Genomic DNA, 20549 nt, shown 5'->3' with positions numbered 1-20549 from the left:
TCAGTATTAAAAAATAGAGCACTTCAGCCGTAGTGGTTATTGCCAGTCACGATGTGCTAATATATGCAATATTTCAACTGCTATTTAAATTTCCTTTACCTTTTATTTTCATGAAGTTACTGTTTTTGTGTCGACTGAACCACACATCAACAGCTACCTCACATTTCTTCCATTAATATCAAATGGATATACTTGACCAGAAAGAACTAGGAAGATGTAATGTCTGATGTCTCAAATGGTAGCAAAGAAAATTCCCACAGCACACAAATTAAAAGTGAAATACATTTGATTAAATTTAAAAGAGACCAAGCACCTAAAGCTGATAACCATCTTCTATGACTTTGGAACTCTAAAATCGACACCAGAACACTACAGACTTGAAGTCGTGCTTGGCAAGAATATAAATAAGTTACAGTGTAGATGGTTTGAAATTCAGAGCCATGATGATCTGTTGTGTAGCAGACATGTGCAAAATACAGCAAATGAAATAAAGAGTCGTTGTTCCCACATGAGCACTGCACTTCTGAAGCACACCTTGGAATATTATCACTTGATGTTGCTTTTAAGAATTCTGGCCTTAGTCCACAATCTAAAAAAACTTCTTTCAAGTGTACATTTTTTTCTTAATACAGCAGTGTAACTTTTTATGACTATTATATAGCACCTTCCCTGAAACAGTTACATGTGTAATACAACTCCCCGTTTAAACTTCATATTTCATGTGCACCACTTGGCAAGCTTTAACAGGTGATGGGTATCCCGTTGTTCAGTGTTATTTCTTTAGTTCTGTTTTAGTTTAGTGAAATGATCCAGATTGATTCACCGAGTCATTGGTTTCCTTGAATTACAATGACTTTCATCGCAAACTAACCACCACTCCCCCATTTCATTTACATTTATATTACATTTACTTATTGGCTGATGCCTTCATCTAAAGTGACTTTCAATGTCTGAGATACAATTGGTTACATTTCTTTTGATCTACCAAGTGGAGCAAAGGCAGGTGAAGCGACTTGCTCATGGCGACAGTGTCAGCAGCAGGATTTGAACCAACAACCCCCCTTCCCAAAATCCAAAACAATACTACAACTACAAGATGCCTCTATTTTATAAAATGAAACCTGTTTGTAATGACAGTTTTAAGTATACTTAAATAAACTGAGTATAACATGTTGATTTTTCTGTGACTTGCATATAACCACTAGAATGAGCAGTTTCAAAGAATTAGCTCACTTCTGATTTGACAGCTGCATACTGTAACTAGGAAGAAAACTGAGAAAATAGAATTATTCAAATTTCACTTCACCATAACATCTGCTTTTTGAAAGTACTTCATGTTCTCTTTCTTTATTATGCATGTGCCAACCTGTGTACTCTCAAACTAAACACCATCTCTTTTAGGTTTCTGACGCTTGTACTTTAAAGCCACGGTACAAGCAGGGCTGGTTTTCAGAACAAGTTTAAGCAAAATGTTATAGCTTTGGCACAGTTCAGCTCAAGAAAAATAGACACAATTTGCAATAAGCCGATTACCATAGCGAGTTAAAAAAAAAAAAAAAAAACGCGCACACACACACACAACAACCCACACACACTAAAGGGGTAAAAATAAATAAAACTAAGTTCCATGGATGTATTTAGCACAAACACAACATTGTCTGAAAAGACCTCCCACTAAGCAATACAAATATATGCACCCATCCCTCTAAAATTATGAAAGCTTTAGAATGAGTGGTTCTTTATAATCTCTTTTATACACGTTTCATACTGTAATTCAAAAATTTAGGTATTAATGCAAGCTACTTTCTATTTCTTATTTAAACTCTTTTGATTGTTGTCATAGTATTTTCAATTTTGTGTTAAAATTAATGTTTTCTGATTACTTAAGGGAAGCACGGTGTCGCAGTGGGTAGCGCTGTTGCCTCACAGTTAGGAGACCTGGGTTTGCTTCCCAGGTCCTCCCTATATGGAGTTTGCATGTTCTCCACATGTCTGCGTGGTTTTCCGGTTTCCTCCCACAGTCCAAAGACATGCAGGTTAGGTGAATTGGCGATCCTAAATTGTCCCTAGTGTGTGCTTGGTGGGTGTGTGTGTGTGCCCTGCAGTGGGCTTGCGCCCTGCCCAGGGTTTGTTTCCTGCCTTGCACCTTGTGTTGGCTGGGATTGGCTTCAGCAGACCCCCCATAACCCTGTAGTTAGGATATAGTGGGTTAGATAATGGATGGATGGAAGTTCAAAAAATGTAAAAGTACCATCTCTTTTACAGTATCAGATTTACTGTGTGACTGCGAGGTGACAAATAACTCCTGAACGAACAATACATCATAAAAACTGGAATAAAAACTAATTCATAAACAGATGTGTGTACTTTGAAAGCGAAATAACATTACTGATCAGATGAGGTGTAATCTCTTAACTTGTATTGTCACACATTTGTAAAAGGAGATGAAAGGATAATGAGATTAATTGCTTTTTAATGTTCTACACCAGGGGTCTCCAACCACCGGTTAACTCAATGTCACCCTCCTATAGAAGCGGCAGACATGAAAAAATGAAAACAGTGTTAATGTGATGTGCAATCTGTTTGAATGACAAATGCAATGCATATGATCTTTGTTATATGCAAAAAAAGAAGATAAATCTTGGGTTGCAAACATATGCGAACTGCTGGACTTGAAGACGCCAAAAAAGCCGTTTTCATGTGGTTCATTGGCGCTTGTTCAAGAAACATTCCTATTAATGCGGCACTCATTCAAGAAAACATGAGGTTTTTAAAACTCTCATGGGACCTCCATCAACGTGACAACACACTGTGTGCCTGAGGTTTCCCAGCCCCGGTAACGGACAAACAACCTTACACAGAAGTGCTTTGGGACGCACTTCAGCGTGACGTTCCCGTTCGGTGAGGGGATTCCAAAAGAGTTCAGAAACCTCACAATATGAAGGAGAAGGAAAGGATGATTCGTCTTCTGATTGGTAACTGTCCTGCCCACAACATGCTTGCGCATTTAGATAATGTTCGTGTTGAATTCCTCCCACTCAGTTGCACAGCAGTGCTTCAGCCATTGGGTTTGTGAATCATTCGCACCCTGAAAGTGTATTATCGCAAGGAAATGCTGAGAAAAATTCTCGTTGGCATAACTTGTAGACGGGCAGAAAGGTGCCGCAGTGGGTAGCGCTGCTGCCTCGCAGTTAAGAGACCCGAGTTCGCTTTCCGGGTCATCCCTGCATGGAGTTTGCATGTTCTCCACGTCTGCGTGGGTTTCCTCCAGGTACTCCAGTTTCCTCCCACAGTCCAAAGACCTGCAGGTCAGGTGCATTGGCGATCCTAAATTGTCCCTAGTGTGTGCTACGTGAGTGTGTGTGTGTCTGCCCTGCAGTGGGCTGGTGTGCTATCTAGGGTTTATTTCCTGCCTTGCGCCCTGTGTTGGCTGGGATTGGCTCCAGCAGACCCCCGTGACCCTGTAGTTAGGATATAGCGGGTTGGATAATGGATGGATGGATGGATAACTTGTAGACAGGAGATGATTAAAATAACACGTAAGAAGCTATTGAAGCGGTTTCCATTTCCAACATCCTATCTTTGTGAGGCAGCGTTTTCTGCAGTGACAGCAATGAAAACGAGATTACGGAGTAGCCTGAGCATAAGAAACACACTTCGTGTGTCACTGTCTCCCATCATCCCCAGATTGCTGGAAAACCCACTGATTCGGCATTATGGTAAGCTGTATAATTTCTATTACAATATTATAAGTTAAGAATAATAGGAATGTAAAATGGTAAATGGCCTGTATTTGATATAGCGCCTAACTAGAGTTCAAGAACCCCCCTAGGCGCTTTACAACACAACAGTCATTCACCCATTCACACACACATTCATACGCTGGTGGTGATAAGCTACTATGTAGCCACAGCTGCCCTGGGGCACACTGACAGAAGTGAGGCTGCCGAACACTGGCGCCACCAATCCTTCCGACCACCACCAGCAGGCAAGGTAGGTTAAGTGTCTTGCCCAAGGACACAACAGCTGCATTCTCATGCCGGGAGCCAGGATCGAACCTGCGACCCTCCGATTGCTGGACAACCCGTTCTACCGACTGAGCTACTGCTGCCCTAATGTAATGTAAATTGTGTATAAAACTGCCCTACGAACCCAGCCCCAATCCCCTCTCGGTCCCTAGAAAAATTTGCTTCTAGTAAAGTGGTCCTTGGTGTTAAAAAGGTTGGGGACCACTGTTCTACACAGTCCCAATAAATGAATGGAGACTGTGTTCATTCTCTGATTGTAATGAGCAATTCTACAGCATTAGTCAGTCCAAGCATCCTCTTATTTTCTAACTAGCGTAATACAGTTCAGTTTCTGGGGGAGATGCACACATCCACAGTTACGCATATACACTTATGACTGTGTGATGTTGGAGGACTGGCATCAGTAAGAACAGCAACCATCGAGGCAAGATTCAAATGAACTGGCAGTCTGGCTTTTTAACTCCGGCGACTGCTCCATTAATTAATACCAAAATAAAATGTAATTTAGTGTTTCATTGCTTTGATGGACAAAGCACATCTCCCTATTAAAATGTCATGTACCTCATTAAAAGAGACATGAAATCACAGAAACTTGCAGTTAGTAGAACACGAAAAACAGCATACTGTATATACTCGTGTATAAGTAGGGTCATAAAATCAGACCCTGACTTATACACCCATTCATTCAAAAATACGACACTTACATTTTTTTTTTTTTTACATCTTCTTGCCTCCTCCAATCTCGTACCAGTTTCTCAGACACATCGAATTTTGTTGCAGCAGCGCAGTTTCCAATCTCTTTTGCCACTTCAACAACTTTTAAATTAAAACCAGCTTCATATTTTCTTCTGATCGAACGCTCCATCGTAGATAAGGGATGCTCTTACCATAAATGTGTATGAGGGTGTGAGATACAAAAAACACAAAAACAGCACAAACATCGCTTCGGAATAGTTCGGGTATTACTGTGTGGTCACGTGGGCACATACATAGAAAACAAAAAGGCAGTGTGCTCCGTGGTTACTCTCTCAGGTGGGTGTTAGCATATCATAATCTCTTGGACCAACAGCGGGAGATTTGCCCATTCGACTTATATTTTTTCCAGTATATTATATATTTTGGTCATATAAGCCCCGACTTGTATGTGGGAGAACTTAAACGCGAGCATATACAGTACTTCATTGTTTAAGGTGAATCTGCCAGCACTGAGGTGGTGTCATTCATTTGGCTTTTAAAGGTAAACTAATGTTCATTAGTATAACCCATAAGTGAAAGCACACAACATATATTTGAAAGACACACTGAAGAATGTAATGCTTTCTCACAGTTATAAATTTAGTGAGTACAGGTAACAAGAGCCCAAGTAATTTTCTTATTTGCAGACAGACAAACAAACGCAAAGTCTGACCACTGATGTAAAAAAAACTTTGAAAACAAAGGCTGTTATAAATAAAAGATTAGCGTAAAACTGACAAGTTTTCACACAGGAAGCTTTAAAGCTGGACAAACGTAAAAAAAAAAGAAGGCGCAGGTTTGGAAAATTAAATCACCATGAGCTTCTGATATTGAAAATTGATATTAATTTGACTCATCTGACCCCGTGACCCTGTAGTTAGGATATAGCGGAGGAGGATAATGGATGGATGGATGACTCATCTGAATTTCCCCCTTTGGATTAATAAAGTTTATCTAATCTAAACTGTTAAATTACTGTTTATTAATATTTCTTAACTAATGATGCAAATATAAATCTTACAATAGGCAAATGCTACAAAACTAACAAACTGGTTTACTGACAACCCAGACTTTAAAAGCATGTTGTTAAAAACAGCTTTAAATGGAAATATTATTAGGATATCTTGGAATTCACTAATTCAACAGTGCATACCATATGTGATAATGTTTGAATTTTTATATTGACCATTGGTTTTAAGCAGTAATTTTCAGTTACTGACAGAAAATGTTACAACATATCTAGAACGTGCACCTGATTAGATAAATCGAGGCGAATTTCGCACAAACATTAAGAGTTTTTCCTACATGCAGAGAACCACAGACACTTGGAATAAGTGACCAAGTAGTGTGGCAGACAGTAGGACTTTAGGGACTTTCAAAACTCAACTTGATATAATTTTAGAAGAATTAAGAGGATAGGACTGATGAGCTTTGTTGGGCTAAATGGCCTTTTCTCATCTAGATCATTCTAATGTTCTCTAGATTTCATAATGGTATCATTCTTTATAACCCCAATGCTGAAATCCCAAGGAAATCAAACCTCCCATTTGTTCTTGTACACTGGTGGCATTCTTAGGTCTGCCACACATTAAAATTCAAGCCCTGCGTTGTACTTTGATATTTATGAATTCCAATACTTGTTTCTTTAAATGATAACTATTTGAAGGATAGACCTTTTTTTAAAGCTGTTGTTACTGTTACTATTTATCTGTTGTACAATGTACTACAGAAAAAGGTACAATATTCTTCATTTCAATAATGGAAGTACTTTAATATGAAGCCACTGAATAGGATTTCTGTTTTTTGCAGTAGTATTGAAAGGCATTGAGTATCATAAAATTTCACTGGTATTGCTAACAAACATAAGTGTTCTGGTATTGTGACATACCGAAGTCCAACTGTATATGGAAGGAGAAACATTAGCTCTAGACAGTTGTACTTCTCATGCAGTCTCCTCAGTCACAAACAACGGGAATTTACTGTCAAGATATGCGGAGTAACAAGATGGTTTGGAGTTTTAATGAAAAACTGCAATGTATCTGACTTACATTGTTTTCTTAGGGCTGTAGCAGAGTACAAAGCTGATGATCTACAGAAAGTAGTGTTATATTAACTATTCTCCAACTAAATATACAAATTTGTTGCAAATGAACCAGATAGGTTAGAATTATGAAACAGAACATACCTTCAAAAACTGAAATCTCTCTTTATTTCTTTCAAACTCCAAATCTTGATTCTTCTGTAAACTGTCACTACTTCACAAAGACAAAACATTATTAATAAAGAGAAAATAAAATGATTCAGTTATCGCACAAAAGATATATAATGTTATGTCATATCATAAGGTAAAAATAATAATACATGAATGACTGATATATAAAATAAAAGGGGAAGAAAATTATATATAAAAAAAAAAAACCCAAAACACTTCTGTTGGCCCAAGTCAGTTTTTAATTTTATTACCAATAGTTTAATGAACTGTACAAACAAATATGCTCTAATTTCAACAGCAAAGGCTCAATATTTTAGATACACACACGTTAATTAAATTATTTAAAAATTTTCAGGTAGCAAAATGTTGCTAAAGTTAGAATTGACAATTGAAAGCCCCAGAAGCCAAGGTTCAATATCTGGCATTCTTACACTATGTGTTTGCATATGCTCCCTATGTTTGCATGGGCATTTCCCACAAAACAATTTTAATTATATATATATATATATATAACCAACCTATGGTCTCTATTTTGAGTTTTATATGCATGCACAAAATAAAATAATGTCAGCACTGGTTGCATATAGCATTATCAGTAATACACTGCCTTTGTGCTCAACACAAAATCACCAACAGGTCAATGCTGACCACATATTCTTCCCGAAATTAAAATGCTCTTGTTTATTAAAATATTCCAAGCACATGCAAGTTGATTTGTGATGCTCAATTGCTCAGGTATTAGTAAATTCAGATATAAGTATGAATAAGCTTTGTTATTCTTGTGCCCCCTTGATAGGATTTGCAATGGAAAAAAAAAACAGGTACAGAAAATGGATAGATGGATACTCTTTAAGCTATTATAAAAGGACCATGGACACTCTGGGCTGCTCTTTGATCTTTCTTTTGCGACTCTTCCTGCAAACTGGCATGCCGTACTCCATGCTTGACCCACCCCTCCAAGATTCCAAACTTTCCTCATAAGTCAAACAATTAGAAATTTCTATTTAAATAAGGTTGATGCTTTAATTATTGCATCTCCAGGCACTTTAAAGAAAATAGACAATTCCTTAGTAAAAATCCCGACTTTATTACATCCTTGTCTGCGCAGGTTAAAAATCTTGGTGTTAATCCTTGATCCTACACTCTTTGTTCCTCATATTAATAATATTACCAATGTTACCTTTTTCTACCTTAAGCAAATTTCAAGGCTGCGTCCATTGCTCAATAATATAGTGTAACTGAGTTGCTTATTCATGCTTTTGTCATTTCGCGACTTGACTATTGCAATACATTGCTGTTTGGTATCACTGCTTCAAGTCTAAATAAATTACAATATGTACAGAATTGAGCAGCTAGAGTGGTTACCCACTTAAAATCCTGTCAGCATATGACTCCTAGACTTCTAAAATTGCATTGGCTACCTGTTCCCTTCCGTATTTAATATAAACTTCTTTTAGTTTTTAAAGCTCTTCATGGTCTAGTCCCCACCTCACTTGTCTACTTCAATCTGTCCACATACTCCCATCATGTTCACTTGGTTCTTCTGACTCCTTGCTATTAACTATTCCATTATGCAGACTGCGCACTATGGACAACAGGGCTTTTAGTGCATCACAGCCACGGCTATGGAATGCTCTGCCTTTGCATGTGCCTCATTTTCTGTTTTTTAAATCTAGACTTAAAACCTAATCTTTTTAATGTTGCCTTCTTAACTTTGTTTGTACATTGGATTGTTTGATTTTATGTGTACTGTTGCACAGTAGCCTTGGGTACCGGTATTTTTAAATAAAATTGAACGTTATAGTTTTTATTTTTACTAACTTGCTGATATGGTCTAAATCGGACTTCTGAAAAGAATCCTATAAGAATAAACTGAATTTGAATAATTCAGTAACCATTCTTAGCTACATAATTACACACTAATTCATTCATTTCAAGCATTCACTCTCTGCAACTTTTTCATTTATATCCTACATTACATGGTGTACATGGTCCATTTACCTTTGTTAAAAATTTTCATTCTCCACAAACTGAGTTTTTCTATGGACTGTGAAAAGAAACTCATAATATTTCAAAGTCCTGCGGGTGTATGATTTTTAATTCACTTATTACCTTGAATGTAAATAGTTAGGAATGCCAGGTACTAACCCCGGTACGTATTTGTCTTGCTTTTTCTAATAGGAGTTGCAAGGACTGAGTGCAGATTCCCATGACAAACACAACAGATGGCTTAATTTTCAGTAAAGGTATGCTCCAAATCTGATGTGGAAAGTGTTTATTCCCCTCCCAAGGGCTTTATGTATTTTTAGTAAAATTTCAAAAATTTAGTAAGCCAATTCTACCAGGTGTTCTGGGGATTGGTATTAGAACTACAATAATAAGTATGTATTACATCCTGCCAACAACTGCCTGCTTAGCACTTTTCTTACTTGGTTTAATTGAGCTCTACATGACTTTCATACATGCACTATGTGTCATGGCACTGGATTGTGTGAGCGAATACATAAAATACAGATTCAATTTAATATGATGAGAATGGTATTTATTGTTTAAACTGGACCGGTATATTTTGAAAATATATATTAAAAATATATATATCTTTAAATTCCACAGTAGTTTTTTGGGGAAAGACATCATTCCTTTCCCCTCCTCTCTCAATATAGTACTTCAAGGCGGAGCAAACATGGCTTGCTGGTTGTACAACTAGGAGAAATGCCATTTTATGGATACAAAATGTTAAAGTAAAGAGATGCCCTATGATTAGTAATAATTAAATCAGATACTCAAATGCTGGAGTAGATGTGTTTAACTTTGTGCAAAGTAACCCTCATTCTACCAGTGAGCAATTAGCTATTGTGTTTCTGCATTTACTGTACAAGTGGAAATAATTAAAGCATTTCCACAAATTTAATTTGCGATTAATTAATGCTGTTAAATGAAAGATACTTCATATAAACTGTACTGAAAGTCTGATATTACTTTATGTCTCATATCTTACAGTTAAAGTACTTTTGAACGTATTTGTCTAAGATTGAAACACTTGAACCATCTGTTCGATTGGATGTCAATTACATAGCCTGCATACAGTATGGATATTAAAGAAAATGAATATGAATAGAAAAAATAAACAAAGGAGAGCAAGGTCTACGGAAAACAAAGAGAAAAGACGCGCTACCTGTCAGTTTGGAGTTGCTTCAGGCTTTCATTTGTCCTGCTGAGCAGCGAACTGACCAGATTCTGCTCTTTTACGCACCTGTAAATGTTGTCTTAAATTACTAGTGTTACTGTGACTCATTTGAAAACACAGTCACATTTGAGGCACTCACGTACTTTCATAAAAAAGATTTTTCTCTTTTTTTTTTTCTTTAAACTACCTTTTTTCTGTTGCATAATTTTATTTGCTACATAGCTTTATGAAGCTGTAATATAGCTGCTGCTACAAACTTTGAAATACACAAATGTTAGTTTTCAATTTTATCGTTGCAGCATTATAGCATTTTGGGGTAGAGGGTCGTTCTGAATATTGTAAATTCGCCTTAAACAGTCATCTGTTTTATAGAGTAACTCTCTCTTATCTATTCAGCACTAGAAAATGACAATTCATTATTTAAAAAAAAAAAAAAAATCAGGGGCACTTTCAAGAATAAATCTTTTTTGATTTTGCATCTGGCCCTTGTCTCTGGTTGAATCTCAGTATTATAAACAGATTCTGACACAAAAATACAAAATGTTCTACAATTCATTTTCTTTTACTGCAGGACAAATAATATATATTTTACAATAACTGCACTTTATATTTAGAAATGAGGCAACTTGCCTTTTGTTGAAGTCAACCTGAATTGAATGGTCAATGACCAAGTCAGCTGGACAGATAGGGTTAATCTTTTCCGGATCTCCACCAAGGCTCTTAACAGCGTCTCTCATGGCAGCAAAGTCCACCACAGCTGGCACTCCTCTGTAAAATAAAAATAGAAATATGCAATGAGAAACCAGATACCACCACGGCATGTTTTAATTTGAAATCAGATTACCAAATTCACGGCAAGCTGCATTCACTAGTGTTGAAAAGAGCATACAAAGTGAGTATACTGTGCCATCTCACCATTTAAATTCTTGAACGTTACTGTCCTCTCTCTGACACACTAACACTGAGGACTTTAATGCCAAAAAAACTACACGGCAGAAGTGTGTCAAGAAACAGCACTGGGGCTCCTTTATATCAACAGCAATATGCCTTTATAGAGCCTCACTGTGACTGTCACTCAAGTCAGAAAGTTTCTTTCTTTTCAGTTATTCTGGTGTGTTGTTCAGACCCTATGGTTTGTGTGTGTGTGTGTAATTACTTCTGTCTCTATTTATGTATTTATTTATTTGAAGAGTTTTATACAGTTTTTCCGAATTGCTAAAACACTAAACCCCATTGTCTGAACCACAAGCTCAGTGGCTTGAACTCATTTATTGAATCATTCTCTCTTTTGACAATACCATAAACAATTTTCACCTAGTGAAACACAATTTGAAGATTTGTTTGACTCGATTTGCAAAACTCTAAACACATTCTCATGCAATAAAACACATTCTGCACGACGCTGAACTTGTGACGCATAATGGTAACCCCAAGTGGCAAATGATAAACACAAATACTCAGCTCTCATAATTTAAACACTATGACTCAAAATTGATCACACTTGTTTCAAATGATGTAACACAACCAATATAATCCAGTTCAGGGTGCACACAGGCTAGTGAAGGTCTTTTTTTTTTTATCAACAATGAACAGAAACTATCAGAGATGCAGAGGATGAGTGCATTTAGGAGTTGGGGTACAAGGACGAAGAGGAGGGGGCAGAGGAAGAGCAAGACAAAGAGTAGTAATTTCTGATGAAATTCAAACTGCTGTCATAGACCAAGTTTTTGTCCATGGAAGGACAAAGAGTACAGCCCGATATCAGTAGATTCTCTGTGTCCACCATAATCCAGAGATTCAGACAAGAGATCAGGTACAGTACAACTGTTTTTTTGGTCAAGTTTCACAATAGTACTGTATACAGACGTTTCAGTAGACTGGGAGGAAAGTCCATCACTGTTTGTACTGCACTGAATGAATGTTTTTTTAACTGCACATTCAGACTGTGCGAAATACAACAATGAATTATCGAAGACAATACAAACTATGAAGGAATCAACAGTTTCAGCCTTTCCACCATCAATCATGTCCTCCAACACAACAGGGTGCGCATGAAGCGTACAGAGTACCCTTTGAGCGCAACTCAGAAAGAGCTGCGATTTCAGTATGTGCAAGTGTACATTCGGACAAATTTACAGCAGTATTTTGTTTGCAGTATAATATTACTGTATACATACTACTGTCAAGCTCAATGACATCACAGTATGTACAATGTATGTAAATCAAGAGTGTATTCTACAGCACAGGTCTGTCTTTCTGTAGCACTTGCAAAACTATTTCTACATACAGAGAATGTTTGAATTGAATTCCATGGACAGACACCATGAATATATTTTCATAAATGAAGCAGGGTTCAGTCCCACAAACAGTAGAAAGACAGGCCGCAATATAATTGGCCAGCAGGTAATTGTTGAAGTCCCTGGCCAGCGTGGTGGCAATGTGACACTATGTGCTGCCATAAACAACCGTGGGTTTCTTCTCCATCATTTCACGTTGGGGCGTTACAACAACCAGCATTTTTTTACATTTCTTGGTGGTCTTTGAGATGTCTCATTTGGAATTGAGGAGCAGGATCATGAGCTGAACAAGCATCCTACATATGTTATAGTATGGTACAAATGTCAGTTTTCACCATGCTGGTTACATAATAGAATGATACAACAGTCAGTCATTATCAACCTGCTATATCCGAACACAGGGTCACGGGGGGTCTGCTGGAGCCAATCCCAGCCAACATAGGGTGCAAGGCAGGAACAAATCCCCGGGCAGGGCGCCAGCCAACTGCAAATGATACAACATCAATGAGTAATTTATCAACATGTACCTTCCACTGTACTCCGCCCTTTCCTCAACCTGACAGAGGAGTTTTTTTTCTATATGGCAGTGGAATGTACATGACAGACAACACTACAATAGGTTAAATCTCCTCCAGGCCATGGAATTGGCCTGTGGTGACATAGGTGTGGAGTTGTGTCAAGGCTGGATTCGGCACACAAGAGTGTTCTTCACCTGTTGCCTGGAGAGGGGGGGGAGCATGCATGTGATGCTGATGAAATGCTGTGGCCTAATACAGCCCAAAAACAGGGCGAAGGCCAAATGACCAATCATCCATCGATCCTCTTCTGCTTATCCGAGATCGGGTCGCGGGGGCAGCAGCTTGAGCAGAGATACCCAGACTTCCCTCTCCCCGGCCACCACTACTAGTTCTTCCGGGGGAATCCCGAGGCGTTTCCAGGCCAGCCGAGAGACATAGTCCCTCCAGCGTGTCCTGGGTCTTCCCCGGGGCCTTCTCCCGGTTAGACATGCCCGGAACACCTCACTTGTTTTGATTTTGTCCCATTTACAGTGCATTGTAGGCTATGGACTGTAATGTACTTCTTATTTACCGCAATTCTGTCTTTCCAGTACTTTATTTTTACTTTATGTACAGTAAATGCTGAATCCACCGAGTTATTTTTTTTCTGTGTGTTTTTGAAGATAAAAAAAATAAATTTACTATATTGTAAACTCTGAACATTTCTATTGGAGCTACATCCTATAAACACAGTGTTTTCCATTTTGTGATGTAGTGTGCAATGACTGCTCAGTAGTGTTTTTATTTTGACTGCTTTGTGTATGATCTGAACACATTGTTTGGCTTTGATCACAGCTAAAACTTTTGAGGCGATTGTTTGATTTTGCAAGAAGAGTCAGAAGAGTGTAGTTTCAGAATGGGGATTTGTGTTTACTGTTTTGAGAAAAAGATGCAAGATTTCAGAAAGTGTGTTTTAGCAATTCAGCAAAAGTATAAAAAGCCAAGTTTCTTTCGATCTATCCATCCATTCATAATGTGCTGGAAAGGGTTATATGTTAAGAATAGTATGACACTTGAAATGAAATGGCCTGGGCTACTTTACCACACAACCAGTTGCCTAAATTAAAGAGGTGTTAGCTCAAACGATGAATTAAATCAGCTTCTCTGTTTGTGTTACAACTATAGACTTCTTTCAAATAATACCTGTAGTGATGGCTAAAATGGGCTGTTGAGCATGCAATTTTAAGGGCGTTGTGTGTAGTTGGGGCATCTATGACATTATGGATTAGAAAGAAGGGGATATACTGTGACCAGCTCTCTATTCATCATACATATCATTGATAAAAATGGGGGACCAAAGAACCAAATTACAAATTTCAGTCATCAATTTGATGCTCCGATCAAGTTTTCTTTCTTGTTCTTTTTTTTTATTTAAAATAAGAAAAAAAAAAAAAAGGCTGATATGGATAAACCAATTTCACGTTACTGGATCGGCCGCTCAAGGTTTAAAAACTTTTTACACTAAGGGCTGTAGTAAGAAACAAAGACTAAACAAAAGGAAACGTGCAGAGAGGCAGGACTACATCATGGAAAAAGGCAAAAGGAGCAAATGATAAGAGAAAAAACTTAAAAAATGAACAAAAACAATCTTGTGTTCCACATTCCATCATATCACTGCCTGGAAATGAATACTAATGTAATGTAAGAAGAATGGACAATGAATTGGTAAAACTATTAAAAATCTAAATTGCAGGAATAATTTAGGTTGTAATGTGCCTGAAACCATCCCTTTAAGTTAAGAGCAGGTTGAACCACCGACTCAATATTGTTATAAATGTCTCAACTCAACTCAAATGATGCAACTTTGCTACAAATACAGTGAAATTATTAATACTATCAATTTTGTTAAAGAAAATATTTGACTATAACACTGTAAATACAGTAGAGTATCATCTTACTTTAAGTGTGTAGACATTACTTAAGATGCAATCATATGAATACGTCTGCCTCTCTCCTTGTGCCTGATATTTCTTATCTTGGTCTTCCTGCTGCTGTTACACACCCAAGCACATTTACTACTTGCATGTCCTCTTTTCACAGTCGTTACCACATTCTTTAGTTTTGCTGTTCCTCAAAGCCATTACTTATGCAGAGAGTAATGACATCTAATTTTGGCATGGTTAGTGTTAAATGTCAAAGTTGTCCACATTATTCTTTCCAAATCTTTGGGAATAAGGCTTAAATTAGGCTCAGCCTTAAATAAATTATATAATGTTTTAATTTAGGTATCAGATATCAATCCTGAGATTTTTCTATATGCCCATAACCTCATACCTCCAAAAAGCATGGATAATACACAATAGAATGCTTCTTAATTCAATCAAACCAATTCCTCTGGTCTTCTGAGAAAAATATATAAGCAAAACTATGCACTCTTTAACTTGAACCATGAAGTATATTTTTTTACCCAGCATATAACTTTCTCCATACTTAAACCAATGTATGGTACATGGTGTGAATTTACCAAAATAAATTCCATTAAATTTATTTCTATTATTGTCTCTTCATTACGGCAAGTACTAGGGTAGCGCTGCAAAAAATTCTGAGGTAAAAACAAGACATGTTTAAACACCATCAAAACCTGTCCATTAAAATTATAGCTGAACAATGACCAAATGACAACAGAAGAAAGGAAAACAAAAACTGTGGTCTACATGTGGTCTTACACACACGCACACCAATGTGTGAAATTAGGCACTGCATAGAATGCCTAGGTAATCTACAAAATGCCAAAAATGGGACGTCAAAGTATGATATTATTACAATTATAAACATTTCCTAGGCATTCTATGAAAAGCCAAAAGGCAAACAGGCAAGTCATTCTGTATATTGCCTAGTATTATATACAATGCCTAGGAAAGTACATAAGTAAACTTAAGTTATAGCATAATGAAAATTGCATAATTGGTTCTGGACCACCCTATATATAATATAGTAACCCACTAGCCACCTGACCCACCTTGCACTCTCACTATGAGGCAATTTTAACCCACTAGCCACCTGACCCACCCTACACTCTCACAATGAAGCAATTTTACAATGTGCAAATCATAAGTGCATGAGTCACTCCCAAATAAATGTAAAATGGAAAGTCCTTCTGAACTTTAAATGCACTAAACTTCCTCCTAGAAATATACTTGAGATAAATCAAAGAACTTACTCATTCTTTAAAATTCTGAATTCAAAACAACCCATGTAATTAATTTCTGTAAATATGTTTAATTTTCTTATCATTACTTGAGCTTATTGGTTTGGTATGCTAATGCTGCCTTCCTAATCTACTGAAAACATTTTATATAAGCTTATAAATATACTACTACTACAAAAACAACAACAATAAATTAAAAAAGAAAAAAAAAATTATATTATAAAAATTGAGGATAGAAGCATGCACTGACCGCACGTTGTCACACCCTCCACTACATGAGGAACCATCTGGAATGGGACCCGAGTGCAGAGAGTGACATCTCAGCACCACACTGGAACAGTGTGATATTTTTTACGGTGTGTCACATACGTGCGTTTGGGAGTCAACCAAAGGGACCAGAAGACAATAATTCCACACCAAGCCAGGGGGTGGCTGGCTGCACTAAATCTCTTTCTTTTCTTTCTGCAGATCCGACACGAGAAATTCCACCTGTATCCGAATATGGTCTGACGACATTACTTCCAGTCCCGGGCCCGAGGACGTCACTTCCCTTGAACCACCTTAAAAACCAGTCATCCTTCCTACTTGAGACCATTCTCTTTTGGACTAGAACCTGTACACATTGTACTTAAAACTTCAACCTTTTGCAGCCAGGGAAAGAATACAGGTGGCTGCCCCAAACTTTCATTGTGTGTCCAGCAATTTATTTCACAGTTGGCTGAAGTGCCAATCCTGCCATCAACCCCTAAGTTTTCCCTGTAAGTTGAAAAACCTACTTGCAGGGCTGGATGCAGGTTAACATCATACCCACGACAAAGCAATTGCAGGTTAAGGGCCTTAAAAATAGGCCTAAAGCAGTAGAGTCACTTGTAGCATTTACAGGTTTCCAAACAGCCACTCTCCAATTGCTGGCACAGATCCCTGGCTTCATCAGAAACTTTCTTCAAAACTCAGCCACTAACTTACAATGGTGTTCACACTAAGTACAGAATATTTGCCTACACTACTTCTACCATAATAACTTGATAAGACAAAGGCCTTTCCACTTTGCAGCTGCAACTTTCTCCTTATATTTGTTTAGACTATATTACTTAACAGAGTTTTCTTTTAAACTGTAACAATTTGTCTGTACTGGGACCTCTCAAAACAATCCCAGGTACATAGTGTTTGGAAATGATATGTCCAATGTAGACATCCAGTGCTTAACTCACGTGAAATCCTGTAGGATGACTCGTGCAGGCTTGAAAGGCACTTCCACATTCTGGTATTGGGTGACACTCCAGTTTAGGATGTTCTCAACATCTTCCTTTTTCACTAAAAACTCATCGCAGTTTCTAATTGCAGATTCCAGCAGTATTCGAATTGAAAATGGGAGAGAATCTGAAAAAAATAATTTAAAAAGTAGGTATTATATTAATATATTAATATTTATTCATATGGCATCTAATGAAAAAATAAACAAACATACTTCTTTCAATAAAAACATTAAAAAAAATCTTTATACTTATGATTTCCAAATGAGTCTAATAAGTGAGTTTGCAGAATTATTCATTTATTCATTCATTCATACATGAATCCATCTTCCAAACCCCTTTTCTGGTCTGGGGTCACAAAGAATCATTACTTTCCCAGCAATACTAAGCAAAAGGCAGGAGCCAACCATGAATGGGATGCCTGTTCATCACAAGTTCATGCAAATACCCACTTTCAGTCATACAGGTCCAACCTGGACCCGTTAATTACACAAAAACATACACTCAGTGGCCTTGTTAAAAATGATCGATACTAGGGGGCTTTGCCCCATGCTTGCTTGCTTCGCTCGCCAACCCCCGGACTTGTACTATGCACTAGCCTCTTTGTGGTTCTGCCGTTCGTGTATAGGAATGCGGATGTACAATTTAAACAGATTTTTATATTCATGGGAATTGTTAAATATGCATAATAGAACTAACTATTTTACATTATGGCAAGTAATTAACCATATTAAAAATATTAAAACGTAACAATTTGAAAATAAATTAGGTTTCATATGGCGTTAATTATTCATTGCGTAATACAATTTAATTCTATTTGGTTTTGAAATGAACACGCAAATACTTTTTAAACTTACACTTTTACTGTAAAACTACAGTAAAAGCAATTTTACTATCGCACTGAATTTTGATTCAGTGTTTGGACTTGCATCATGACAACACAACATATTACTGCCCGTGATTGAAACTTGTTTCTTTCTCTCTATTAAATAAAATGACTTTTTCAAATGTTTGGCTCTAAGATTTGTTAACTGTCTTTGCAAAAGCTACTCTAACGAGAATCCATTAACATTTTATTACGAATAGCATATCAAGACCTCCTTTGTTGTCTAATGGTATCCGCGGAAGATTTACTACATTACCTTTCTTGGATATATCCTACGTTCTACATTAATTTGTATGGTGGAAGACCAGATGGTGTTAACTGTTGCAGATATTCTTTGTGATACTGTAAGTTGATTTTTTCATGTTCCGCACGATCACCACCAACTGTTTCAGCAGAGTCTATTGATATGCATTTAACCAATTTGCTGTGTAACCTATCAACATTTTTTGTGTTAATTAGTTTGACTTCATCATTTCTTAGTGTTAGGATTACCCATGTACTCATTTTTTCTGTTGATAACCGTTCGTGATGAAATTCTTCAATAAGATTTGGACAGAATACATCTTCTTTAACTTTGAACCTAAAGAGAGGAAAACTTTAAAATTTATAAGAGCTGAGAAAACAGGAAATGTGTCTGTCAAAAGCATTCACACAAATGAGAGGTGAGAGGACCATGTGTGTGTGGTTGAATATGGTTGAGAGGATGACGTGACTTGAAAAAAAATCTCATAGCCAAAGTCTCATCTCGCGGGACTTCAAAATAGTATCGTGTTGTCCCAGGATTTTTTTTTATATAATAGAGGGATATATTTTAAATAAACTCCTTTGGTAATGTGCCTTTTCAAAGAATCCTTGGGTATTGCGGATCTGACTTTGTGTCAAACGAGCGGTTGCTCATGGAGTACCAAAGGAGGCACACTGCCTGAATTGTGAGGTAGCATCAGTTACGGTACTAAGGCTATGTGGCACGATTCACTGAGGGTGATCTAGCTCACATTATCCTCATTGTTGAGGACAAAAGGGACAGGATCAGGACAAGGGGACGCCCATGTGACACCTGGCTGCGGCAGATAAATGGTCATTTCTGGAGGGTGGGACTGGACCACGTGTCTGCATAGGGGGGTTGCCAACCATGATTCTGAGCGGTTTTGTTGTGTTGCAACGCTCTGAACCAGTGCATGCTCCCCGACATGTCCTGACCTGGATTAGGTGAAAAGGAGAAGGAATTCCTGGATTGGATGCTAATTTTTAATCATGCACATTCCACACTCATGCGGAACAAAATTAAGAATCACTAAGTTAACGTATCAGATTTTCTGCTTTACGAGAAAACCAGACATAACTGTAACGTTTCTCTAGAATGAGAATAAGGCTGTATGTGGACACCAATTATTGAGTTCAGGTGTTTCATCCACACTCATTGTTAACAGGTGCATAAAATCCAGAGGTAAGTAGTAATGACTTACATTACTCTGTTACATTTACTTGAGTAACTTTTTTAGAAAAAAAAATGTACTTCTAAGAGTAGTTTTATTGCACCATACTTTTACTTGAGTACATTTGTGAAGAAGAAACACTACTCTTACTCCGTTACATTGGGCAACACTCGACTCGTTACTTTTTTCCATTTATATATTACACTATATTTTTGCCAAAGAGAAGTCGCCAGTGGATCTACTACATGACTGTTTCATCAGACGTAGCAACAATAATTACATGACCACATTTCACCAATCAGACGTGTAGCCATGCAGTCCCATGACCATACACAAACTTCCGGCATCTGCAGCCTGTGAGAGACTTTTTATAGTCATGCGGGGCTCCTGTTCACTGCTAAACGGTCACAGCTTCACTGCAAGAACCTTGAGAGCCAACTCCTGCTGAAGCTTAACCATCACTTCACTGAGTGAAGAACAAGAACATTTTAACCAAACATACACAGACAGTCATGGTAATGTGAGACTTCTTATAGGTGCACAAGCTGCCTTGTTCTGTTATTTTCAATCAGCTGTGCTATTTGGAGGGCATGTGTGCGACGATTCCGGTCCCCTACAGACTCCCTCTTCCCACATGGGAGTCTACTGAACCCACACCGTCGATAGTTATGACCGAGATGAGCTGACATTCAAGGATAATTCACTGATAAGGCCAGAGGATGGTGGAAAAAGTACTCGAGTGCTTTTATTAAAAACCAGTCAAAACAAAAGTAAAATCAACAAAAATGTCAATGGTGCAGTGTTCTAAAA

At 37.5% G+C, this 20549-nt stretch overlaps 1 protein-coding gene across 1 annotated transcript in view; it reads right to left on the bottom strand.

Annotated features, from left to right (window-relative positions):
• The window catches only part of aco1 (aconitase 1, soluble), a 107758-nt gene that overhangs the window by 44570 nt on the left and 42639 nt on the right, over nucleotides 1-20549 (bottom strand). The window contains exons 3-6 of the mRNA XM_039758087.1: nucleotides 17376-17544; nucleotides 10793-10930; nucleotides 10151-10228; nucleotides 6949-7018 (exon numbers count right to left, since the gene is read on the bottom strand). Of these exons, the coding sequence (XP_039614021.1) occupies nucleotides 6949-7018; nucleotides 10151-10228; nucleotides 10793-10930; nucleotides 17376-17544 (455 nt within the window). The remainder of the gene's footprint in view (nucleotides 1-6948; nucleotides 7019-10150; nucleotides 10229-10792; nucleotides 10931-17375; nucleotides 17545-20549) is intronic.

This window comes from Polypterus senegalus, chromosome 7 (assembly GCF_016835505.1).
Source record: "Polypterus senegalus isolate Bchr_013 chromosome 7, ASM1683550v1, whole genome shotgun sequence".
Classification (NCBI taxonomy): Eukaryota; Metazoa; Chordata; class Cladistia; order Polypteriformes; family Polypteridae; genus Polypterus; species Polypterus senegalus.
Note: the sequence above shows the minus strand (reverse complement) of the source record. Positions and strands in the feature narration are given on the sequence as shown.